At 55.5% G+C, this 25,376-nt stretch overlaps 2 protein-coding genes across 2 annotated transcripts in view; both read right to left on the bottom strand.

Moving 5' to 3' along the window:
• BMP8B (bone morphogenetic protein 8b) overlaps positions 1–25,376 on the bottom strand; it is a 33,773-nt gene that overhangs the window by 3,053 nt on the left and 5,344 nt on the right. Inside the window, exons 2-6 of the mRNA XM_043876777.1 lie at positions 13,968–14,157; positions 13,394–13,542; positions 5,378–5,578; positions 4,570–4,649; positions 3,936–4,046 (exon numbers count right to left, since the gene is read on the bottom strand). Coding sequence (XP_043732712.1) covers positions 3,936–4,046; positions 4,570–4,649; positions 5,378–5,578; positions 13,394–13,542; positions 13,968–14,157 — 731 coding nt within the window. The remainder of the gene's footprint in view (positions 1–3,935; positions 4,047–4,569; positions 4,650–5,377; positions 5,579–13,393; positions 13,543–13,967; positions 14,158–25,376) is intronic.
• Positions 8,665–13,379, bottom strand: LOC122677039 (succinyl-CoA:3-ketoacid coenzyme A transferase 2, mitochondrial-like). The gene is given in 3 exon segments (XM_043876776.1): positions 8,665–10,301; positions 10,332–11,283; positions 11,285–13,379. Coding segments are annotated over 3 exon segments (1,866 nt in total). The 5' UTR covers positions 11,710–13,379; the 3' UTR covers positions 8,665–9,812.

Genomic DNA, 25,376 nt, shown 5'->3' with positions numbered 1-25,376 from the left:
CTCCCGGGACCCCCGTCCCAGCGCCCAGCTCCTGCCGCCTGGGGCTCCGGCCGCTGGCCCCTTCCCAGCTCCATCTCCCCCCCGCCCCCTCTCCTCCCCTCTGCCCCTCCCCCTCCCCCCGCAGCCCGGCCGGGCAGGTGCTAGCGTAAACTCTGCCCCGGCCCCGCCCCCTTGACCCTGGCCCTGCCCACTGCCCTCAGGCTCAGACTGAGCATCTGGGGCTCCTGCCACAGCCCCTCCCCTTAGATGGGGCGACCCTGACCCTGCGGGTCCCCCGCACCTGTGCCAGCGCCGGCCTGGCGCTGCTGCAGCACCGCCTCCCCCTCCCCCTCCCCCATCCCCTCTGCCCCTCTGCAGCACCGCCTCCCCGCCCCCCATCCCCTCTGCCCCTCCGTCCCTGATCGCTTCTATTAACATCCCTGATCGTGTCTTGTCCACATGAGCCGTTTCTGGTCCATCCGCCCCTCCAGGCTGGGAGCCGGTGAAGGAAGGTCCCTGTTACACCTCTTAAAGCCCAGACTTCCAGGCTTACTCTTGGGATATCTGACACCTTTGTTTCTCAAAGCACCTCCACTACCTCCAGGCAGGGATTGTTCTGGGCAGATGACCGCTGGGGGCACAGGGGCTGAGTCACCTGCACAGTTGCGTGGCTGGGCCGGGAGAGGGGAGAGGGCCGGGAGGGGGGAGAGGGCCGGGAGTCCCTGCTACCCTCCTGCAAACAGCTCTACTCCTAAAAACAGCCCATCTGAGGGAGCTGGGGCAGCCTCTACACAAATGTTTAGGCAGAGACTCGGCAGGATGAGCTGCAGTTCATACTGGACTCCTCATTAGGGCACCACAGGGACAGGCCCTGAAGGCACCCCCAGTCAGTGGAGGCCTGAGAGAAAAGGGAACCTGCATCTATCCACCGGACCTCCCAGCCCTCACCGAGGCCGATGAGCAGGACCAGGATGAAGCTGGCTGATTGGGGTGGGGGGGGGGGGTGTCCTGTCCAGCAGCTTGGCCCGGGGTCCCCAGAACCCAGCCTTGTCCTGGGAGCCCCAGCTCGGAGCCAGCCTGCTGCCAGGACCGTCAGCCAGGCACCAGGCTGGCCTGGGGCCCAGAGCCTCTCTGAGGCCCCAGGGGGAGCTGAGGCCTCTGTGGGGATGTCCAGCCAGATGTCCAGCACTGCTCCCCAACTTCCCAGCCTCCACCTGGGGTGGCTGGGCTCCACTTTCATAGGCCCACATGAAAGAAACCAGGCGACCCTGCCCACCTGTGCCAGCCAGCCATGGGGCTTTAAGTAGCTGGAAACCTGGGAGGGCCTTTCCTGGGTTGGGACCCTCAAGAGAGGAGTCAGCACCACAGGGGTGCAGCTGTTCTGGAAGTCCATCCTGGACCAGCTTCACCAGGTGATCGACAGAGAGGATGGTCCTTGCCCTGTCTGCACCAAACAGACTGACCTGAAGCCTAATTTGCCTTTCCATTCAATTCACTTTAGAACCATGTGGGAGACCAAATCAGAGGCTCTGTAACTTATTGCCTGTGCACCCTTGGGGAAGAGTCATGCATCTGTGCGCCTCAGTTTTCTCCTCTGCCAAATGGGTATAATGGTATTTTCCTCCCTTCCAACACAACACAACACAACACAAATGTATTTCACATGCCTTGTGCCAACCCTACCCAGGTGGAGAATACAAAAGTGTCCCAGACATGGTCCCCGCTCTCATCCTCAGCAGGAGAGGAGGGGACACGGGAACATCCCAGCAAACACCCAGGACCCAAAGAGCAGCACAGCACACAGCAGCCGTCCTCGCTCGGGGAACACGAGCACTGAGACCAACCCTGGCTGGGAAGGACCCAGAGACAAGGCAGCAGGGTGAGCAGCAGGAGCTGGCCTGGCACAGGGCGGGCGAGGAGGCCCTGGGCAGAGGCAGGGAGGTGCAGGCACTGGGACGTGGGCTGGGGGGCACTGGGGAGGTGGGTAGGCCAGGGAGGGGCCCCAAGTCATAGGCCAAAGGCTCAGACTTCTCCCAGGGATAAGGGATGCATTATCGGGGGGTTTCCTGGCCCAGAAGGAGGTGGTCACATTTGTGCTTCAGTGCCACCCTCTAGCTGCTGCATGGGGAATGTGGGGGGTGAGGCTGGAGGGACCCACTTCCTCCTCTTCGGCCCCAGGACACCCTAGCCACAATCTCACCCCTCTCCCTCCCACCCAGGCTCCTCTTCCTCCCCAGGCCTCTCCAGGGAGGAGGCCCATCCTCGCCCACCTCTCCCACCTCCGCTGTCCCTCCAGAAAATCTCTTCTGCTCTCATGACTCGGAGACTCCAGATTTGCAGCGCCCCCAACTTCTCACGTAGGGTCCTGCAGGGTCTCACACACATGGGGGTGGAAGCAGAACCACTGATTCCCTCCAATCCTTTCTTCAACCCAGCACCTTCGCTGCCCCCTCCTCGTCCTGGGAGAGGGTCTCACCTGGAGGCCTGGGCTCCTGCCCTCCTGCCTCCACCATCCACTTCTCACCCCACCAGGTGCCTGGTCCTCCTGTCGGGACCATAGCAGCTCCTCACTCCTCCCTGCCTCCTCCACCCTAGATGACACGGTCTGTCCTCCTGCAGCTGCCAGAGATGCTTCCAGAGAGTGCCCAGATGAGGCCCTGCTTCTCTGAAACCTGCTCCACCCCTCAGTTTACTTGGGATTAACTCCACCACCTGCCGAGCTTGTGGGAGAGGCCCTGCCCACCCCAACATCACCTGCCTCTGTCCTCCTCCCCTCCAAGCCAGGGTCCTTGAGCCCGCCCAGCTCACCCCAGTCTCCCCTTCCTCAGGGGACCCATGGTCTTGGCTGTTCCTTTCTTCTCGTGTTCACTGACAGCCTCCCCCGAGGGCAGCCACTGCCCTGACAGCACCTAGCACAGAGCTGGCGCTCCCTCCTGCTGACTGACAGCTCGGGGACCGAGGGGCGGGGCTGCTGCAGAGCCAGGGGACCAGTCCTGGGGGAGCAGTGCCGTCATCACCCGTGCCCCCCTCACAGGGCAGAGAAGCCCACACACTCTCATCACCCCTGAGATTCTGCAAGGAAGGCGGCTCCTGGGGGAGCAGGTGTCCGGCAAACCCCACGTGACCACCAGGAAAGGAGGCATCACCGGGGGTCCAAGCTGCTTTCTTAACTCACTCACTCACTCTGTGGCATCAGCTTGAGTAGCCTCTAACTAGAAATAACATTCTAGAAATAAGCCTCAGTACACACACACACACAAACCACTGCAAACACTTAGCAATAAGCAGCAATAAGGAACCATGTTCCTACTAGAAACGTCCAGCAAAAGTTACCCCAGACACCAGGGCATCAGAAGCCCTAGGATCTGTAGAAACACAAAGAGCGAGAGGGACCCAGAAGGAAAAGGAGAGGGACGGGAGGGGCAGCCGAAGCCAGAGGGCACAGGGCGCCCTGTGAGTCTCCTGCGGGAAGAGAGGACAGAGCGTCCACGTGTGTCCCCCAGCCTGACCCCCGGGGTGTGTGGCCCACACAGGAGGCCGCACTCAACAGTGAACACGGTGCACATGTGTGTCCCTGGGGCACAGGTGGGCGTGTGGGACGCCCACCTGTCCTGAATGTGCTGTGCCTCTGACCGCCAGCAGGCAGGCCCACCCAATGGACGTGAATGCCCCCCATGTGCACGTGGAGTGCACACGTGTGTATGTGTGCACACCAGTCAGCAAGAGCCTCCTGCACGCTGTTCAGGTGCATGGGAGGCAGGGTCTCCACAGAGTGGCCACACAGGGGCGGTCTCCGTACGGCTGTGGGATTTCACTGCACGTGCAGGCAGGAAGGTCTCCATGTGAAGAAGGCTCCCTGACACAGCAGTGCCACCATCACCTCCTGGCTGCACGCCCCGCTCCCCGGGGTGAACCCCTCTCCCCCGGGTGTCCGGGCAGGAGGGCGCGGTACTGACCAGGGACTGCAGGATGGCGTGGTTGGTGGCGTTCATGCAGGAGTCCAGCGGGAAGGAGCACTCCCCTTCACAGTAATAGGCTGAGTAGCCTTGGGGGGCGATGACCCAGTCCTGGGAGGTAATGGGAGAAGGTGAGTCCCATCCATGCGCCCTCCCAGCCCTTCATCCAGCACCTGTCACAGCACGACTCAGGGCTGCCCCCTCCCTCCCTCAGCCTCAGGACACCTCCCAGGGCAGAGTGCCCCCCCCCCCCCCCGCCACCAGGCCAGACATCCACCAAAGTCCCTCGGTGGGCAGATCTGGGCAAGAGCTCCATCCCCTTCACGCGCCATCAGCGCTCAGCTGTGTCCTCCCCCACCGCCCCAGTCACAGCGCCCTCAGAGGCACAGCCCACCCTGGCCTCAGCTTTCCTGCTGCAGCTCTGACATTTTCGGCTGAGGACTCGGTCTCCATATTCATGGTTTTACAAAACAGCGCTTTTCACTATCAAAGCAACACATTCTCCCTTTAGAGAACTTGGAAAACAGAGGAAAATAAAGACAATCCAAGTTCTCTGTGGGTCTGCCTCCCCTGGGACGCACCTGGGGTCTCCAGATGGGGACGGTCGTTTAGGAAAGAGGAGAGTCGCACTCACCAGCCAGCCCAGGTCCTGGAAGCTCACGTACAGCTCGTGCCGACGGCACACCTGCCGGCCGTGGGAGCCGTGGACGTCGTCTACGGGGACACGAGGGGCAAGGACTTTGCTGGGCTGCTGCCAGGGCGGGGAGCCATGACGCGCACATTTGTTGAATAATAAATGGTGGGAAACTGACCCATTTGGTCTCGTGAAGCCCATGTCTGCATCTCTGCTGGTGCCATGACCCAGTTCAAGAACTTTCGATGGCTCCCTATGGTTGCGGTCACCCCACACTCAGCCCAGCCTCCCCTGACTTTCAGCCTGTGGGGTCCTGATAATCCAGTAAAAGCCCCAGGGGCCCTCGGCCGTCCAGGGGCCCCTCCTCCTCTCCCTGGAGTCACCCCGACCTCCTCCGCCTGTCCTGCCACGCCCATCCCACAGGACAAGTGGCGCCCACTGAGGCCAGGCAAAGGCTGGCTCCCGCGGAAGAAGGGCCCCTGGTGGCCTTGACCCGGCGGGGCTCGACCTGGTGGGGTGACCTCACACAGACACCTGGAGCCTGCGGGGCGCCCGGGGCAGCACGGAGGCCCGCAGGGACCCCTGGTTCTGACAGAGACCAGGGCGAGGCCTGCTGAGCCCCCGAGGCAGAGAAGGGACTCTGGGGCGGTGCGGGCAGCAAGGGTGGATGCTCATTGCCCCGGAGACTCTGGGGGCGTCGCTCCGCAGGGGCAGGGCAGAGGGTGTCAGGAAAGGCGGCGGGGTGACCGTCGGCCTGACCGCGCTGAGGCCAGAGGAGCTCCGTCCCCGCCTCCGTCCCCAGGCTCACCGAAGATCCCCGGCAGTTTGTTCGGGGGCGGCAGCTCGTTGGTTCTTTTCGGCGGCCTCTTCTTCAGCGGCCTCGCCGCTCGAGGGGCTCGGGCGGGGCCCGGGCCGGGGCTCGCCCTGAAAAAGGTGACCACGAAAGGCTGTTTGGAGCGCGGAGCTTGTCGCCCCAGCAGACCGGCCAGGCCAGGATCCACGCTGCGCCCTGAGATGGAGAGAGCAGAGAGGGGTCACTCGGGGGCGGGCGCTGCGCGGGGACACAGCGGGGACCTCTCTGTGGGCGGGCCGGGAGCTCTAGGCTGAGACCTCGGGGGACCCACTGGGCCTGGGTTTCCGCCTCTGAAGCCCCGGGTCCCCAGTCCAGCCCCAGCCCCGCAACCTCCCTGCCCGCTCTCCCCCCACCCCCCTGCCGGGGCGGCGCGGCTACGGGGTCAGGGAGGGGCCTCGCGAGCGCAGGGTCAGGATTAGTGATGACCGAGGGCGTCTCTGGTGCTAACAGCGCTTTACAGACTCCTGTCAGTTCACGTGAGGCTCTCAGCCGGTCTTCACGGTGACCCCGGACCCATCATTTCACCGAGAAACAGAGCTGCTCAGTGACTCCCCAGAGCCCCACTGCCGGGGACTCTCAGAACCAGGGTCAAACCTCTATCGTGCGGCTCTAGCTCCCACCCCATCCTTTCTGGGGATCAGTGTAGGATTTACAGCCCTCACTGGGGAAAGGGTGGGCTCAGTGCTTGCTCTGCTGATACCGCCCCCTAAAGCCCCCAAAGGAGACCCCAGGCTCAGCAGGCAGACATTTACTCCAAGTCCCAGAGTCGGGTTCAAACACAAGCATCTAATCCCAGAGCCCAAGTTCTTGTCCACTTATGTTCTTAGCCACCAGGTCTGTGGTTTAAAAAGGAAGAAAGAGAAAAGGCTGTGGGCAAAGACACAACTGGGGCTTTAGCCTCAAAGCAGGGATGCTTGTAAAAGCAGAATTTTACCCACATCCGCCTAGAGCCTGAGGATGCAGGAAAAACACACTGATTATCCCTGGAAAAGTCAGCTCCACCAATAAAACCATCTTCTTGTACCTCTTTGTATTCCCAATAACCTCTTGTGTTTTAATCGTCAAAGTGATATAAAAACAACTGTAAAGAAACTTAGAAAAAATATCACCCATAAAACCCCTTCCGCACTACAATACACCATTTTCACATTTTCTAGGCTTTCGTTTTTCATGTTAATTTAAATTGTGAGCATAGTGCTGCAACTGCTGAAGCCCGTGTGCCTAGAGCCTGTGCTCTGAAACAAGAGAAGCCACCACGGTGAAATCCTCAGGCACCACAACAAAGAGCAGCTGCACTAGCCGCAACCAGAGAAAGCCCCTGCACAGCGACAAAGATCCACACAACCAAAATAAAAAATAGTTTTTAAAAAAATTTTCCGCAAAGCAAAGAAATCCGTATTTTTTCCCCAATTTTTCCACCTAAACATTTTCTCGGTTAAGTCTCAACTATGAACGTTTCAAATATACAAAATTCCTTTGAGTAGATCTGAACATTTAGATATTAGTTCATCTTTAGACATTTAGGTTATTTCCTGGCTTTCATCATAAAGATGAGAAAGTCTTTTCCTTTTCCATAAAGGGAAAATGTCATTTCCTTTCCTGATGGGATTTTCTCAGACTAAACAACAGGGATGTGACTACAAGCTCACTGTCACATTTCTTAAAACACAAGGCGGAGCATCCCATTTCCACATACATTTCACCCCAATATTACAACACTGATGCACAGGCATGTACACACGTGCACATAAATGTATGTGTACACACAAACACACACAGGCGTGTTGATATGAAGCAAGTGTACACATTAGCGGGTCGGTCTCATGATCTCCACTGCACACGACATGTCAAGGACATTGCCTGCCCCACACACAACTTACCTCAAGGGTCACCCCTTACACGGCTGTACTTTACTACGCCCAAGTCCAGGGGCCAGAGTTGACTGAACAACCAACTGACCAGAAACTAACCTTTGACCTATGACATCACCTGCCACTACATGCACTGGGCCCATCAGAGGGCTCAGCAGAGATGACCCTGCTGAGACAGGAGCTGACACTGAAGGGGCCCGGGGAGAAGCCGTTCGGGGAGTTCGGATCATGGCAAGTGAGGGACCCAGGAAGAGCCGGCCCGTGAGGAGGCGAAGCCACAAGACACAGAGCAGCCCGTCCGCAGAGGGAAAGGGCCCGAGGGCACCAGGAGGTGGCCAAGGAGTGACACAGGCAGGCGGACGGCTGTCGGCCACGCAGCACTGGAGTGGAGCTCCATGCCCAGCGGACATGTGGGGTGGCCTTGGCCCAGCAGCCCTCCGGGCCTGTGTGTGCAGCCCCGGTCCTGTGAGTCCCTGGAGAGCCCTGTCCACGGACGGGCCAGGGAGACCTTCAGTGCCCCAAGGCTGGGCCCACTGTGGGCTTTTCTTTGTGCAACTGTCTGATATTGGGGTCTCCTGGGGGCAGAGAGGTGGGGTCACAGGGCAGGCCTGGGTTGTCCAGGTGGTGGCCCCCAGGCTGCCTGACTCTGGCAGGACCCATTCGAGAAAGCAGAGTGGGAATTCCAGGAGCCTCTGGGGCCCAGAGTCCCCACTCTAGACCTGAGCTGTGAGGGTGCCGGCAGGCATGCCGTCCCTTTGCAGGGGACGAGGGTGTGTGGCCACGCCTGGAGATGGGGGCCACTGTGGCCTTCCCTCCCCCACTGCAGGCACAGATGAAGATGCTGCTCTTCTGGGCCAGGCGGGCCCCCGACACGTCCAGCCTCCTCCCATATCTGAGTCCTCCCCATCAGCCCCCTCCGCATGGGTCAGGCCAAGGTCGCTCCCATCCGTCCCCAAGGCCTCTTTCTGCCCTGGGTGCCACCTGACCCTCCCTGCAGCCCCTGTCCCCTTCTCAGCCTGCAGTCATGGGTGTCCACGTTGAAGGACAGTCAGGACGCCTGGGGACCCTTGGAGGGAAACCAGCTGTGACCAGGCGTGCTTTTGTCCCGCAGGTTGTTTCCTCGCCGGGAGAACTAGGAACGCAGCGTTTTTCCTTCTTTCTGCTGTTGACCAGCCCTCTCACTGCTCTGCTTCTGGAAACCTCTGCCTGTCCTGGCTGCTGCTGGAAGACCTCTCCCGACACCCAGGGCACGTCAAGTCCTCGTCTCCAGAAGCCCCGGAAGGTGCTGCACCGTCCACCCGGTGACGCCCATCCCCTGCCCGCCTGGTGATGGTCCCCTGACACCCCGTGGCTGTCCCTTCAGGGGCACTGTCTTCACTTCAGGATCTGGGCCTCCCGCCAGGGTGAGGCTCCAGGGAGGCCGCTCCGAAAGGCCTTCCTTGACCAGCTGGAGCTTCGTGTTCTTACCCACGAGCTCCTGTGCAGCCCTAGGGCCTCACTGAGAAAGCCTGAGTTCCACGGCAGGCCTGAGTTTGAACCCTAGACACACACATACACACACACACACATTTTTTTCTGTTTAGCTTGTGAGACTGTGGATTCAGGATGAAGTACCTCTCTGCCTCTCTTGAGTCTCAAGGGAGTATGAACAAAAGGCTGGTTTAGGCTGTGATAGAGAGGAAGGGTCCAGTGTCTGATCTGGATGATCTGAGATGAGAAAATTCACTGAAGTCCATCTGTCAGGTTTGTAGATCCCTCCCATCCTAAGCCAAAGCCTTTGGAAGCACATGGCTAGACTGTTTATTCAGAGGAGACCACCCCACAGAACATTAGTACTCACGGTCTCTCCCCCTTCAATTGCTCCTATGACCAGTTTACTGGCTGCCTAGACACTCTTGCTTCCCTTCTAGAGACATATGCTTAGCTACAAGAAACAGAAATATGGGGGGCAGAGGTGAGGCTACAATGAAAACAAACTTTAGGGACAAAATGAAAGTTCCAGAAGGAAAGTCAAAGGGGCCAAAAGAAAAAAAAGTCATTCTCTAAGATAGCATTTCTCCTGATCACAAATTCACATTTACGTGTGTATGTTTTCATGGTTCTAGGAAACTCCAGACGCAGACTCTGGGTGGACTTGTTCCTCCCCCGTCACTTTCCCTATGGTTCATGATTCATTCATGCCAACAGGCACTTCAATGAAACCCTTTCTATGGGATCATCTCAAACCGCATAGAATTTAATGTAAATATAACAGACAGTGAGGAGGGCGATGGGAGCAGAGCTTTCTCAGAATTCACAGGACATACAAGGTCAACGTCTTTGCTTTCCTTTGGTTTTTAATTAAAGGCATGTCTCTCCTGAGAGAACAAAGCCTATCCAGGGGCAACCAGTCTGGGATGGCAGGCTAAAGCCGGCCAGATGCTGGTGAAATGTACAACTGTGACTGTGGCTTCCTTGGAATGCAGTCCTGGGAGGTGAAGGCAGAAGCACACACTCTGGGACTGAGGTTCACTCTCGGGCTACATTTTGACCTGCTGCATGGGTCTGAGATTTGGGGAGATGGCAAAGGGGCTCCCCGTGCTCTTTTTGATGTCCTCCACGGTTAGGCCTTCCCAGAGCTCAATCAGGGTCAGTCCTGTCTTCTTGTGCACGTCAAACACGGCCTTCTCGGTGATGATTCGGTCCACGCACCGCTTCCCAGTCAGCGGCATGGTGCACTTCTCCACGATCTTGGGTTCGTTGGCCTTGTTGCAGTGCTCCATGGTGACCACCACGCGTGTCTTGGAACTGGACACCAGATCCATCGCACCCCCCATGCCTTTCACCTTCCTGCCGGGTATCATCCAGTTAGCCAGGTCACCATATTTGGAAACCTGCATGGCTCCCAGCAAGGTCAGGTTGATGTGTCCCCCCCGAATCATGGCAAATGACTCATCGCTGGAGAAAAAAGAGCCCCTGGGAAGAAGGGTGACTGTCTGCTTGCCCGCGTTGATGAGGTCCGCGTCCACCTCCTCTTTTATTTTTTTTTTTTTTTCCACCTCCTCTTTTAATGGAAAGGGACCCAAGCCCAAGATCCCATTCTCACTGTGAAGGTGCACGGTGATGTTGGGGCTGATGTAGTTGGGGGCCAGGAGAGGGATGCCGATGCCCAGATTGGCATACATGCCGTCCTCAAATTCAAGAGCTGCCCGCTTGATGATCCGTGTCCTTATGTTATCTGAAGACTTGCATATTTCATCATTCTCTTTCCGGATGGTTAAGCGCTCAATTCTTTTCTCATATTTTTCCCCCTGTATAATGCGATCTACATAAATGTTAGGAACATGGATGTCTTCTGGGGCAAAGGACCCCACATCCACAATTTCTTCAACCTCCACCACGGAGGTTCTGGCAGCTTTGCACATGGGCACGTTGAAGTTCCTGGCGCTGGCCCTGAAGATGACATTTCCTGCCCAGTCGGCCTTCCAGCCTTTCACCAAAGCAAAATCAGCGGTGATGGCGTGCTCCAACAGGTAGTGCTGCCCATGAAACTCCCTCACCTCCCTGGGCTGGCTGAGGATGGCGATGTGGCCGTCCGGTAAGTACCTGATGGGTGCGCCTCCCTCCTGGACCAAGGTCCCGTAGGCCGTGGGGGTGTAGAAGGCGGGCACACCGGCGCCCCCCGCGCGGATGCGCTCGGCCAGGGTGCCCTGGGGCGTGATCTCCAGCTCCAGCTCGCCTGCCAGGTACTGGTGCTCACAGAGCGAGTTCTCCCCCAGGTAGGAGCAGATGATGCGGGTGATCTGCTTGGTCCCCAGTAAAAGGCCGAGACCGAAGTTCTCCACCCCCACGTTGCTGCTGACCACGGTCAAGTCCTTCACGCGGGTCTTCAGCAGCGCCCCTATCAGGTTCTCTGGGATCCTGCAGAGCCCGAAGCCCCCGATCATGATCCTCGAGCCGTCAGTGATGTCTCCCACGGCCTTTACCGGGTCCGTGTAGAACCTGGCGCGCGCGGGCGCTGCAGGCGAAGCCGCACGCGCCACCTTTGGCCAACGCGCGCCCCGAGCGGCCGGCGGGAACCCGGCGCCCGAGCACCGACGCCAAGAGCCGCAGAGCCGCCATCGTCCGCTCCGCTCCGGCTCGGGCTCCGGGCCCAGCGGGGACAGGCGGGGACAGGAGATAACCGTGCGTCCCCGCCCGCGCGTCACAGAGCAGGGGGCGCCCAGCCGTGAAGCGCCCGCCCGGCTGGTTTCCGCCGCTCCGCTCGGTCTCCGTGCTCAGAGGGCCCGAGGGGCCGAGCTTCCCAGGCCGCGAAGGCGGGAGGCGGGACCGCCTGGATCGTCTGGAGGACCAGAGGGATCCGGGGCCTGACGCTCGGAGACCCCGAGGCGACGTCCCTCCCGGGAAGCCTGGGCCCCGGCCTCCTGCCCTCGCCATCGTCACCCTTCCTCCCAGGCACGCTACTCCCGTCGCCCCACTCCCGTCGCCCCCCACCCTCCAAAAAATCCACCTCTGGGTCACGGGCTCCAACACCTGTGTCCCCAGCACTCCCGGTCCTGGAACATTTCCACGGATGTCTAGCCAGACCTCAGCGACACCCCTGCCGAAAGAGACCTCTTGCCTTCCTGCCTCAAACCTGCTCCTCCTCTGTTTTTCCCCAACTCGGGCAAGAACAACACCAAACCTGTTAAAAAGAGCCACTGGCTCATTCCTGTCACCTACGTCTTCTCCAAGCACCCTCCTCTGTTCACACTGGACAAGCTCCCCCACCCCCAGCTCCCACCGCGACCCTGTGAGGCTCTGGGGCCTCTCTGACTTCACTTTCGTCCCCCAGAGTCTACTGTCCCAACTGAAGTCAGGGGGTCTTTATTTATACCTAAGACAAATGAACTTTTCATTTTACCATAGTTGAGATTCATAGACAATACACCAAGATGGTAAAGAGAGTTATACACTCAGACCAGGTTTCCCCTGGGAAGTGTTAACATTTAAACAACTATAGTACCTTTGTTACCCACTCAATGGACATGAATTTGAGCAAACTCTGGAGAGAGTAGAGGACAGAGATCTGCGGGCTTCAGTCCATGGGGTTGCAAAAGTCAGACACGACTTAGTGACTGAACGATGTTTGTTACAACTAATGAACCAGCACTGGTGTCTTAATATTTACTAAATACCATGACTGACCCGAGTTCACTAGTTTCTCTAGTGTCTTTTTCCAGGATCCCACCCAGGGTCCTACATAGCACTTAGTCATCACAACTCCTTATGCGCCTATGGGCTGTGAATTTCTCAGATTTCCTGTGGTTTTTGATGACCTTGACAGTTTTTGTATTTGTATTCTGTAGCAAGTTCTTCAGTTTCGAGTTGTCTGGTGTTTTTCTCATGGTGAGACTGGGGTTCTGGGTTTCAGGGATAAAGACCACGGAGGTAAAGGGTTCTCATCTTGTCTGGGAGCTACATGAGGTGTTCATGGGAGCCCGAGCGCCTGGTTGAGGGGGTGCTGCTGAGGTTCCCCCGTAAATTAAATTTACTGCCTCAGTCTGTGCATACTTTTGGAAGCAGGTCACTAAAGTGTAGCCCACACTGAAGGAGAGGGAGATGCTACAACCCCCGTGCCGGGGAGCATCTCAGAGGGTTGTTTTATAAAAAGCTGAATCAGATCCTGCCATCCTCCATTGCTCTTAAATAAAACAATACTGATTTCATACTTCATATTTTGACCACTTCTTTCAACCTCCTCACAATCGCTCCCTGGCCCCCCATGCTCCAGCCACGGCGGCCCCTTATTGCACTTCAGACACACCAACCATGGGCCCACCTTCAGGTTTTCTAGTCATACTGCCGGGATAAAAGAGGCTCTCCCTCAAACACCTGCTGAATGAATGAATGAAGGCATGAATCCTTATTTTACAGATGAGGAAACTGAGGCCTGGAAAGGCAAGCAACCTGCCCTACTGTTGTCCCGCACTGAGGAACCCTCACCCTCTACCCACTGGGTCCCCTCGCCTGAGAAAGGCCAGCCCTCGGGGCCAGATGAGGGGGCTCCAGCTGTGTCTGCTGCCAGCAGCTTCCTTGGAGGAGCCCCCAGAGGACGGTTCGGTGCTGACCCCAGTCTTACCATCATCTGTTTCCACATAGAGGCGGAGTCCCAGGTCCTTGTTACGGTTCAAGAGCCAGCGGTCACTGGCTGCTGTCACGTCCAACACCAGCCAGCCCTCGTCCCCAGATCGGAGCGTCTGAAGATCCAAAAAGAACAAGTCAGACTCCCTGTGGACACGAAAGAACAATTAACCGAGGGCCGGCACAGCTGCCTTTGTGTTTCCAGTGCCCGCCGGGGGACCATGAGTGGGGCATCTACCCGCCTGGCTCTGGCCTGGGTGCCTTCCAGGCCTTATTTCACTGTCTACTCTACAAAGGTGTTACAGAGCCTGTGTACAGATGGGGAAACTGAGGCTCAGGAGTTCAGTGACCCATCCATGGTCCCACAGCCAAGACAGCAAGGCGGGGACTTGAATCCAGGGCTGATGCTGGCCTGTCCCCATGGTGACACGAGGCCTTGGGCCAAACATCTTCTCTGAGGGTGGGCTGCCCAGGAAGCTCCCCTTCTGTCTTCTGGGAAATGCACCCCAGGCCTGGACCAGACACTCGGACAGAGGCTTGAGCGGGTGTGTAGGGGGGTGTGGGGCAGGCACCTGTTGGACTGCTCCGGGACCACCTCGAACATGCTGATGTGGAGCGTCTGGTTGAGCGGGTGGGTGCTGGGCAGCTTGTAAATCCGGAACTCCGCGGCCGTGACGGCTTCCCCGGCCGGGATCTGAGTCAGGTCAAAGCGGAACTCCTTCCAGTGGGGCTCCTGGTGGCCCAGGGCGGGGTCGCGCTCCACTGCAAGGCAGAGCGGGGCTGGCGGTCACTCGTGGTTCGGGCTCGGGCTCCAGGGTGGGAGCCGGGGGCCTGGGCAGTCTAGGCGGGACTGACTGCCTTCTCGAGAACAGGCTTGTCCCAGCTCTGCCTCCTGGGTGCTCAGAGGGCCCCGAGAGCCGTGTGGTGAGATGCCTGGCTCAGCGCCCGGCACATGCGATGCCACAGGGCAGCGTCCACGTCTGGCCCCCAAGCCCCAAACCTGGCCTGCCCCGCTCAGCGTCCTGCTGGACCCACAGATGGGGTACAGGACAGGTCCCTCCTCTGGGGAGACAGATAAGACCCAAGGCTGAAAAGAGACATAGCTGAGTGCACTTGAGTGGGACAAGGGCTCCCAGCGCCTGCTGGTGTCTGGATGGCAGGTGAGAGGAGATTGGGCGTGTAGCTGACTTAGGAGCTGGGCCTTGGGGGTGAGAGTGGATGTGCCATGATGTCAAGGGAGAGGAAACCATAGCGCCAGGGACCAGCATGAGCAGTGGCTGAGAGCTGAGGGATAATGGCACCAGCAGGGAAAATAGCAGCCGTGACACCCAGCAAAGGGTGAGAGGGCCAAGCGGGAGGAGGAGGGGGACCTGAGGGAGACGCGGAAAGGACCAGAAGGCGAGGTAGGATGACAGCGCCCAAAGATGCTGTGCCGAGTGCGGGGGAAGCTGAAGGGTCCCATGGCGTGATCTGAGGGGGCTTCCTGAAGGAGGCGACACCTGAACTGGCCTTGAAGGACAGGAAGGAGTCTTGGAGGACAGGCTTTCTAGGCAGAGGGGACCTCTACACACAGGTGGGCAGAGCTGGGGCTCGGGGTGTGAGTCTCGCTGTGGCCTAAACGCAAGGGCTGGAATCCTGGCCTCGGAGCGTGGGCTGGGCTCTGACCGTGGAGGGCCAGGGTTCTGGGCAGCAGGAGCTGTGGTCTGAGGGTGGAGTGGAAGCTGTGTGTGGAGGCGAGGGTAAAGCCCAGACTGCAGGGGCCCGAGGTGAGCTGGTAGCGAGGCTGCTCTCACAGTCTGGGCGGGAGACCGCAGGAGTGGAGTAAACCCCACATTTCCCCAGCTGCCGGAAATGCCCAGGACAGTATATTTAGGGCATCTCACTTTAGCCTTCTGTCACTTTCAAACACTAAAAATCTGTGTTTCCATAAAGCAGGGGCGGGAGCCGCCCTAAGCCTTCCCCTAAAACCAACACTGAGATTTTAATTACATGTTTGTGAGTCTTTTTAAAAATTCTCTCTCTGGCTACTGGACTCAGCGACCACAAGTCACCAGGCTGGTGGTGGAGGAGGATGTGGGAGCACTTCCTGTCCTCGCGGTGGGGACCTGGTCCAGGGATGGGCAAACAGCTGTGCTGGGTGGGGCCGGTGGACACACGTGTTTGGGAAGGAGATGGGCTTTTCATCCCCAGACCAGGGAGGAGGGAACAGAACCTCCATTGTCTGTCGGGGGCTGGACCCACAGCAAATGCCCACCCATGGGCCAGGCTGTTTCGTGGGCAGCATGACACAGGTGGATTCAGGTCCTTCCACACAGGCAGGGCATGGAGGGCAGGGTTCTGGACCCTCGCCAAGTGATGCTCACCATGAATATCACCACATGAGTCCCCTCCTCCCTACAGACACACACACACAGCTTTGGGGACAATTTCCATGGATTAGGTAACTGCAGAGACCACCTCTGTTACATGGCTATGGAAGCGGCCCTGATCTGCAGGATGAACTAGGTCCAGGCTGTTAGCTGTTCCAGGGAGTGACCCCAAGAATGAAAAGGGGTCGCCCAGCCATGCCCTGTGCTGGACCCCTCTCAAAGCATCCTTGAGTGTATCTGCCCCCGAGGCACAGAGGGGGCTGACAGGTGGGTCCCTGGGAACCTGTCTGCAGGCCTGACACTGACTCACGTTGGATCCAGGACTGAGGGAACCACCAGAAACGGGCCAGCTCCATGGACACCAAGCTCAGCAGTCTCTGTATCCTTTGCTGACCTGGGGGCCCACATGTGCTGGGTCCAGAGAGCCCTGTTCCCCTGGACTGACCTCAGCTCCCAGCTTCTGTGCTGTGGGTTTGTGAAAGCGATGCCCACCCAACCCCCACCCCATAGTTCCCGCACAGGAAACTGCCTGCCCCAGCTATCCCAGGCAAGCACTAGCGGTGGGACATTTTTAGGAAAATGACTTTCATTAGAAATTGGCTAGGGTTAGGGTTAGTGGGGAGGGAGGGAGAGGCCACTTTGGATTTGCAGCTTTTTCAGTGCCTGTGGCCTTGAGTTAGGAGAGAGATTTTTCCAAAAGTTGGTGTTCTAAGAAAGCATTTTTCTGGCACTTCTCTATCCGCCGTGTTAACTGTGCAGACCAAGCCTGCTTCGGCCAGGGAGGCAGCCTAAGGCAGCCCAGAGGGCCCTGGCCAGGGGTCAGGGCTTCGGTGCAGGCCTGTCCCTGAACTAACCAGGAACGGACATTCCCCTCTAGACCTGGTCTCCTCCTGTGTGAACCAAGAATGAGGAGACAGCCCAGCTTTCCTCACGAGGTCATGAAAGGAGTTTGTAAACAGTCAGGCAACCGACTGGGAGGAATGGTTGTTCAACAGGAGTTTGGGATGAGCTTGACTTGCAATCTCCTAACTTTGAGCGAAGATGTGAGAGGCCGTGTCAGCAGTTCCAAGGCCAAGGGGTGGAGGGGAAGGGGAGATTTTGAGTGATTGTTTTCTAAATAAATGTATGCATCATTCATTTATTAATCCATTCATTTATCAAGTTCAATTTATAAACAAATGTATCAAATTCTTAGTGTGTGTGAAAGCATACTGTTCTGAGCACTGGGAACACAGCAGTGAACAAGACAGAAACAGACAGTGCATTCAAGGGGCTTTCCTGGTAGTCCAGTGGCTAAGACTCCATCCTCTCAATGCAGGGGGCCCAGGTACCATCCGTGGTCAGGGACCTAGATCCCATATGTGATTACTAAAGATCCTGGGGCTTCCCCTGTGGCTTGGCAGTAAAGAACCCGCCTGCAATTTTGGAGATACGGGTTTGATCCCTGGGTCGGGAAGATCCCCTGGAGAAAGGAATGGCAACCCATACTCCAGTATTTTTGCCTGGGAAATCCCATGGACAGAGGAGCCTGGCGGGCTACAGTTCATGGGGTCACAAGGGTCAGATATGACTTAGTGACTAAACCACCACCATGCTACAGCTAAGATCCAGTGTAGCCAAATAAATAAATTTAAATATTCTTTTTAAAAGATTGTGCATTCACAGTGTTTCCAGTCTAATGGGGGAGACAGAATGGAAACAAACAAGACAAGTAAAATAGGGGGTGTCATTTCTATTGTAAGTGAACTACAGAGTGATCTGGGCTCAAGGAATTGGAAGGGGTGTGGGACTTGTCCAGGGGTGCTTAGTATGACCTGCGAGAAGGAAATAAGTAAGTGCAGTTGTGCATATTCCCATATATGGTGCTGATAGGAATACCATGGAGAGGACTTCGGCAACATGCTTTTGCAATATCCTGAATTTATCCTTTGGAACACAAGAGTTCCAAAGACACACTGGGAAAAATGTGAAAGGACAGCCACAGAGCTCTTTATTGGGCACAGGGAGAAGACAGAGTTATGTCTGGCTCCACAGGCATATGTTTCTTTTCCAAAAATTATAAAAGCAGCCCAAAATGTTCAATCACTGATCCAGCTTTTCTGTCTGGGGTGTGTGCTCAGTTGCTCAGTCATGTCCGGCTCTTTGGAACCCCATGGACTGTAGCCCACCAGGCTCCTCTGTCCATGGAATTCTCCAGGCAAGAATACTAGAGTGGGTTGCCATTTCCTTCTGTCTGCGGAAGCAGCAGCAAATGAATTTACCTTCTGGATCACCTTAATGCGGCCCTCCGAACAAAGAGCAGTCATGATTCACCAGTGAGTGCTAACTGGAGCCTCAGCCTTCTCCTCCAGCCTCTGATAAACCACCTCCAGGATCCCCGGCTGAGGGAAGGGCCCTCTGTGGGCAGGAGGCAGCCTCCACCACCATGTCCGTCATCCTCATTCTGCCTTTCCCCTCTGAGGCCCTGCACCCACCACTCACAGGCTAGAGCTCCAGAGGCCACACCCTACGTACACCGCCCAGAAGCTACATAGGCTTTGGCTATTTTTGTGCCCTCAACAAAATTTACAGTCACCCGGACAATCTGAATCTTATTTCTGACCAAAAAAGTAAGACTTCAAAAGACACCCACTTCCTCCAGTTTGTTGTGGCTACTAAGAACCTAGAATCTTCTGCCCTGTCTGACCATCCCTCAAGCCCTTCCCCAGCCCCTCAGGGCCCACGGGAGGGTCTTAAGCTTGGCTCTGCTTCAAGGCCTCCCAAGCTGGCCCGGCCGATCCTCATGGTCTCCTGGGCCTCCTTGAAGAGGAGACCCTCCTTGAAGCCCTCTCCGGGCGGTTGCCCCATCCCCCCAAGCATGAAGGCTATTTTCTTCTCGGTCCAGCTGTAACAGCCCCTTGCCCTCCCCTGATCCCACACAACAGCCTGCCAGTCTCTCCCTTTCCCTGTCCCGGGGTCCCCATCCCTGGCTCATCTGTCCTCTGGGCGATGACCAGTTTGAGGACAGAGACTGAACAATGGGGTGGAAACGGGAGGCCTCTGCGGTCTGCTCGTCCAGCCCCCCATGTCCCCGGGGCCCAGAGAGGGGATGTCCGGCCCCTCTTCCCAAGGGCTCCTGGTTCCCAGGACAGCGACTCAGTGTCCAGCAGTGGAGCCCCTGAACTGGGGCGTCCTGCTGGTCTGGGAGTGGCTTCCAGGTCACCTTGGGCCTCCATCTGAAGCCACCCATGTTCTCACTTTCCTGCGGGACTCACCTCTGTTCACAGTCCGACAAGGACAGGCTCCCTCAGGGCCCTGGAGGCGGACGGGCTGGGCCTGTCTGGCTGGTCCCACCGGTAACGAGGCCAAGGGGCCCCTCAGACCTAAGACAAGACCCAGTCTCTGCGGCCCCAGGTCCCAGGGGAGCCGCGGACTCCATCACCTCCTGGTTCAGGCCCCTGAAGGGCTCCCTCCCATCCAGGAATCTCAGCGCTGCCGAGAGCAGGCCCCCGCTTCATTCTGGGGCATTTTTAGTCAGTTCTCATTACTGACTTTTTCAGGGCCTGTTTCCATAAATGGTTCCGTGCTCATAATTACCATCCAGACCTCAGCCAGCTTCAGAGCCCAAATTAAAAGGGGCACCCGCCCGCTGCACCACATCAAGACCGTCACGGCCAAAAATAGATCCCAGGAGATGTGAGCAAGGAGGATGCGGCTCCTCCAGGTCAACCAGGAAAAGATCCGAACTGTGGGGCTTTCCAGAAGTACGTGGTCATGGTGACACATGTCCTCTGTCCCGCGGGGAGCGCGTGCCTGTGAGGATTGGCCGTGTGCTCCCTCCCTGAGCCTGCCTCACCCCAGGGTGGGGGTGGGGGGGCATCAGCGGGCAGGGAGAGTGGGGGGCACGTTCTTTGGTGGGAGCTGGAAAGGCCTTCAGGGCCACCCTGCATAGATGAGGAAACTGAGGCCCAGGGGGGCAGAGGATCGCCGGGCGTCAGGTGTCAGTTTAGGGGTCTTTCACGTGGAATTGAGTTGGACATGACAGCGACTTCACTTCCACTTATCACTTTGATGCATTGGAGGAGGAAATGGCAACCCACTCCAGTGTTCTTGCCTGGAGAATCCCAGGGACGGGGGAGCCTGGTGGGCTGCCGTCTGTGGGGTCGCACAGAGTTGGACACGACTGAAGCGACTTAGCAGCAGCAGCAGCACGTGGAATTGTAGACTTGGAGCCTGTGTGAAATGAGTGGACCTGGACTTGCTCTGGTGGTGATACTGGGATGGAGGGGAGGGGAGTGGTCACCTGTTCACAAGGTTCTTCCATCAACAGGTGCCTGACAGCGACCTGCTGAGGCCACGGTCCTCCAGGCAGGGCCCTGCGGGGACTCAGGTCCCAGGGGAGGGGAGGGTGATCCGCACAGACGGGGAGGCTGGCCCTGCTCTGTGCTCCTTCTCCTGGCTCTCGGTGCTCCCTGCCTCCCGCGGCTGCTTCCCCTCAGCGTCACCAGTCTGCCCTGAGAGCTGGCCACACAGGGGTGGGGGGAGGGCTGGGGGGAAGGCATGAGAGCCAGGTTTGGTCCCTGCTTTCAGGTTGTTCATGGTCTCTTGGCAGGCTGGCGGAGGTGGGGGCATCCTGGGCATTTTTGTTCATCATTACTTCACTGTGTGAGTTAGCTATTGCTGTGTAACAAATCACCCCAAATGTAGCAGCTGAGAACAAGCAGCACTTGCTATTTCACGTGGTTTCTGAAGGTCAGGAATCCAGGCGCTTAGCTGGGTGGCTCTGGCTCAGGGTCGCTCAAGAGGCGCCAGGCAAGCTGTCGGGTGGGGCTGAGGTCCCTGGAGACCTGACTGGGATGAACAGATCCTCAGCTCATGCTTGGGGCTGAGGGTAGCAGCCTCCCACTGTGGAGCTCTCACAACATGATCTTCCCTCAGGATGAGCTCCCTTGGGGGTGGGGGGTGCGGGGCACACACAGAGCCCAAGAGGGAAGCTGCAGTCTTTTATAACTATCATCACACAGACCAGCTCTGCCCCAGTGTGGTGGGGCATGAGGACGTGAAAACCAGGAGGCAGGGTTCTTTGAGAGCCATGTTGGAGGCTGGCGGCAACAGCAACCCTGAGAAAGAAGCATTATTCACTGCATTTTGGAGCTGAGAACACTGAAGATAAGAGGAGGTGGCCAACTTGCACGAGACCACACCCAGAACCCCCAAGGTGGGATGAGGATCTAGGCGTGTCTGTCTGCAAAGTCTACTCTCCTTCTCCTCATCTAAGGCCTTGTCAGGTCAGGGACGTGTCAAGGGAACACGGCGGGGTGGCACAGACCAGAACTGAATGCTGAGTACCAAGCTGGCAGGAAGAAACACACAGAAGCACCTCGAGCAAGAGAAGCCACGAGTGCATTTCCATGCGAGGAACTGGAGTTCCAAGAACAGAGCTTCTTCACCTCCTTTTCTCCCCTCGGCTTCTCCACCTTCTCCTCTCACTCCCGTCTAACTAAATTCTACCCTTCTTTCAAGGTTCAGTATAACTCCACCTCCTCCCAAGACTTCCCTGCCCCCAGCCAAGAGGCCATTCGTCCCCATCTTCTGGCTTTGTTCATCTCCCACTGATGAGAGAGGGATCTGGTCTCTCTTCTGCAGTACTGCACCTTCATGTTCATATCTGAGTGGGGAAATGGCCATTTCTCCCACTTGGTGATCATTTATACTGGGTTTTCCGTGGGGCTGTCTTTCCCACTGTAATGAGTGGACCTTGGGCTCAACTCTGCTTTGCAGTGGACACCAAGATAACCAGGGAGGGCTAAAGCACACGCTGGGTTCCCAGGAATATTTGTGAGGGAATGACCGCAGGCTGAAGGATCCAACTTTCTCCGTACCTGGGTCTGGCAGCCTTTGGCTTCCCCAGAACCCTTTGTGGACTTGGAGCCCTAGACTGTTCTGAAGGAATGGCTGCTGCTCAGGGGACAGAGCCAGCAGTCAAAGAAAATAACTGTGCTTTACTTTAGGTCTTGTCACTACCAGCTGGACTTACTGACACTAAAAACAAACCAACAAACGGAGCTAACATTTACTGGGCATTTACCAGGCACTGTTTCAGCCCTTTATACAGAGTTAAGTCGTTCAACAGTCACAGCCAGCCTAGGATGGCTATTATCGTTTCTCTATTACAGATGAGGAAGCTGAGGCACAGAGCAGTAAATAACTTACACAAAAATCAAATAAATAGGGGACTTCCCTGGTGGTCCAGTGGTTACGAATCCACCTGCCCAGGCAGGGGACACACACGGTTTTGATCCCTGGTCTGGGAAGATCACACATGCTGAGGGGCAATTAAGCCCACATGCCACAACTATTGAGCCCTTGCACCTAGAGCCCATGTTCTACAACAAGAGAAGCCGCTGCAATAAGAAGCCTGCACACCGCAACTAAAGGGTAACTTCTGCTCACTGCAACTAGGAAAAGCCTACAGAGCAACAGAGACCCAGTGCAGCCATAAATAAGTATATGTACTAAAAACCATATAAATATATCCTAGGTCAGACTTCCTGGGCAACAGACTGGTTTAGTGGAGAGGGTTCTTGCAGGGAATGCAGGGAGCAGGAGCGGGCACAGGTGATGCAAACAAAAGGGCCAAGCCCACTCCAGCTGCAAGGGGAGCTCTGGGGCTGATGGCCCTTCAGAACTGTCCCTCCTTGAGGCAATGAGGCTGGGCATTTATATTCTGATAAGCCTGTCACTGGATGTGCAGTGACCCCAGGGAGGGAGCCCAACCTTAAGCAAGAAGCTAGTGGATTGATGCCTAGGGACAGACCCACTCTCTAGGCAGCTGGGGCAATGAGTAGGGACAGACCACCCTCTAGGAAGCTGGGGCAATGAGTGACTCAACCCCAAAGAGAAGATCTGGGCAGCACCATAGCATCCACTAAAAAGTACACAGTGGAGTGGGGATCTGATCCTGGCACTGTTCTCTTACCACTCAGCTCCAGGCCCTCAATGATGGGGGCGGAAAGGTAGATAAACACAGCAGGCTCTTCCTCATCATTCTGGCTGTGTTTATTGAGCGGTGCCAAGCACTTGCTTGGAGAAGGAGGTGGCAACCCATTCCAGTGTTCTTGCCTGGAAAATCCCATGGATGGAGAAGCCTGGCAGGCTACAGTCCATGGGATCGCAAAGAGTTGGACACGACTGACTTCACTTTTCAAGCACTGGCTAAGTTTTTCAGTGTTGTAACCTACTTATTTAACCATTGCACTGTGATACAGATATTATTTATCCTGATGTTTAGAATGAGGAGGGACTTCCCTGGAGGTCCAGTGGCTAAGACTCCTCGCTCCCAGTGCGGAGAGCCAGAGTCCAATTCCTGGTCAGGGTACTCGATCCCACATGCCACAGCTGAGAGTTCACCTACTGCTACTAAAGATCCCACATGCCACAACAGAGACCCAGCCCGGTCAAAGAAACAAAAATAAATAAAAATGAGGAAATTGAGATGCCAAGATTTTAAGTAAGCTATTCAAAACTTCACAGATGTCAAGTAGCAGACCTTGAATTAAAACCTGGTCTTCCGAGCTCTGCTCTCCCATTACCAAGGCCAACCCCCTTCGGGGCTGTGACCCAGCTCTCGTGGCTGCTCCTTTGAATCTGGGTACCCAGGACCTTGGGTCAGTCATTTAGACTCTGACACTCTACTTCTTGTCTGTCACCTAGGGGCAGTAGTAGTCATTTACTCCAGAAAAGTGAAAAAAGACCGAGAAGATGGGGGCTGGACAGTGGTAGTCAGTCATCAGGGATTCACAGGGCACACCATCCTGGTGGCAGACAGGGCTTTGGAGAAAAGAGACCCATCCATCTCCAACTCTTGGGAACCATCAACAAAATGAAAAGGCAATCTACTAAATGGGAGAAAATATGTGCAAACCACATACCTGATAAGGGGTTAATATCCAAAACATATAAAGAACACCTACAATGCAACAGCAAAAAACCTCGAACAATCCAGTTTTTCAAATGAGCAGAGGAACTGAATAGACCTTTTCTCAAAGAAGATATACAAATGGCCAACAGGACCAAAACCACATTGAGATATCACCTCACATCTCTTTGAATGGCTGTTGTCAAAAAGATAAGAGATAGTGAATGTAGGGAAAAGGGAACCCTTGTGCACTCTTGGTGGGAATGTAAATTGGTGCAGCCATTACGGAAAATAGTATAGAGGTCCCTAAAAAAAATTAAAAATGGAACTATCATATGATCCAGCAATCCCATTTCTGGATATATATCCAAAGGAAATAAAAAGGAAATATCAAGGAATAAAAAAAAGTATAACTATGTATTCAACACAAATACTGAATCATTATGTTGTACACCTGAAACTGATATATGATGTCACTTGTATCTCAGTTTTTTAAAAAAGAGAGCTATCTGTACTCCCATGATCATTGCAGCACCACTCACAGTAGCCAAGACCTGAAAACAACCTCAGCTTCCATCTACAGATGAACAAAGAAGAAATGGCAGGGACTTACTTGTCAGTTCAGTGGTAGAGAATCTGCTTTCCAATGCAGGGAACATGGGTTTGGTCCCTGCTCAGGGAACTAAGACCCCACATGCTGTGGGGCAACTAGGTCCATGTGCCACTAAGGAGAAGCAACACGATGCAAAAAAAGACCCCAGAGGCTGCGGCTAAGGCCCAAGGCAGCCAAATAAATAGATAAATATTGTTTAAAAGATACAGCATATATATAAATATAATATCTATGTGTGTATATATATACATATATATATATGAAAGTTATTCAGCTACGAGAGAAAAAGAAATCCTGTCATTTTCAACAACACGATTGAAACTTGAGGGTATTATGCTAAGTGAAATAAGTCAGAGAAAGACATATATGACATGGTATCACTTATATGTGGGTTTAAAAAAAAAAAGTCACAAGACCAGAAAAAGTATGTACCAGGAGCTGGGGGTGGGGGAAATAGGGAGAGGTTGGTAAGACAGTACAAAATTTTAGTACTAAATTGAATAAGGTATGAGGATCTAGTGTAAAATACGGTGATTACAATTGATAATACTGTGTTGTATAACTGTAATTTGCTAAAAGAGTAGAAATTAAATGTTCTTACATATGCAAAAAAAGGATACATATGGGAAGTGATGAAATGTGTTAACTGGATGGGGGGGATGCTTTACCATCCTGATGTACACTTTAAATAACTTAGAATTTTATACGTCAATTATACGTCAATAAAGTTGAAATATCCTAAAGGAAATAAACCCTGAGTATTCATTGGAAGGACTGATGCTGAATCTGACGCTCCAATACGTTGGCCACCAGATGTGATGAGCTGACTCATTAGAAAAGGCCCTGATGCTGGGAAAGAGTGAGGGCAAGAGGAGAAGGGGGTGACAGAGGATGAGGTGGTTGGATGGCATCACTGACTCAATGGACATGAGTGTGAGCAAACTCCGGGAGATGGTAAAGGACAAGGTAGCCTGGCATACTGCAGTCCGTGGGATTGCAAAGAGTCTGACATGACTTAGCAACTGAACAACAACAAAGTTGAAATGAAAATAAATAAATGAAAGGTAGATAGATAAAAAGAGAAATAATGTGGTCATTTCAA

The sequence above is a fragment of the Cervus elaphus genome, chromosome 20 (assembly GCF_910594005.1).
Source record: "Cervus elaphus chromosome 20, mCerEla1.1, whole genome shotgun sequence".
Taxonomy (NCBI): Eukaryota; Metazoa; Chordata; class Mammalia; order Artiodactyla; family Cervidae; genus Cervus; species Cervus elaphus.
The sequence above is the reverse complement of the archived record's forward strand: the minus strand, read 5'-3'. Positions and strand labels throughout refer to the sequence as shown.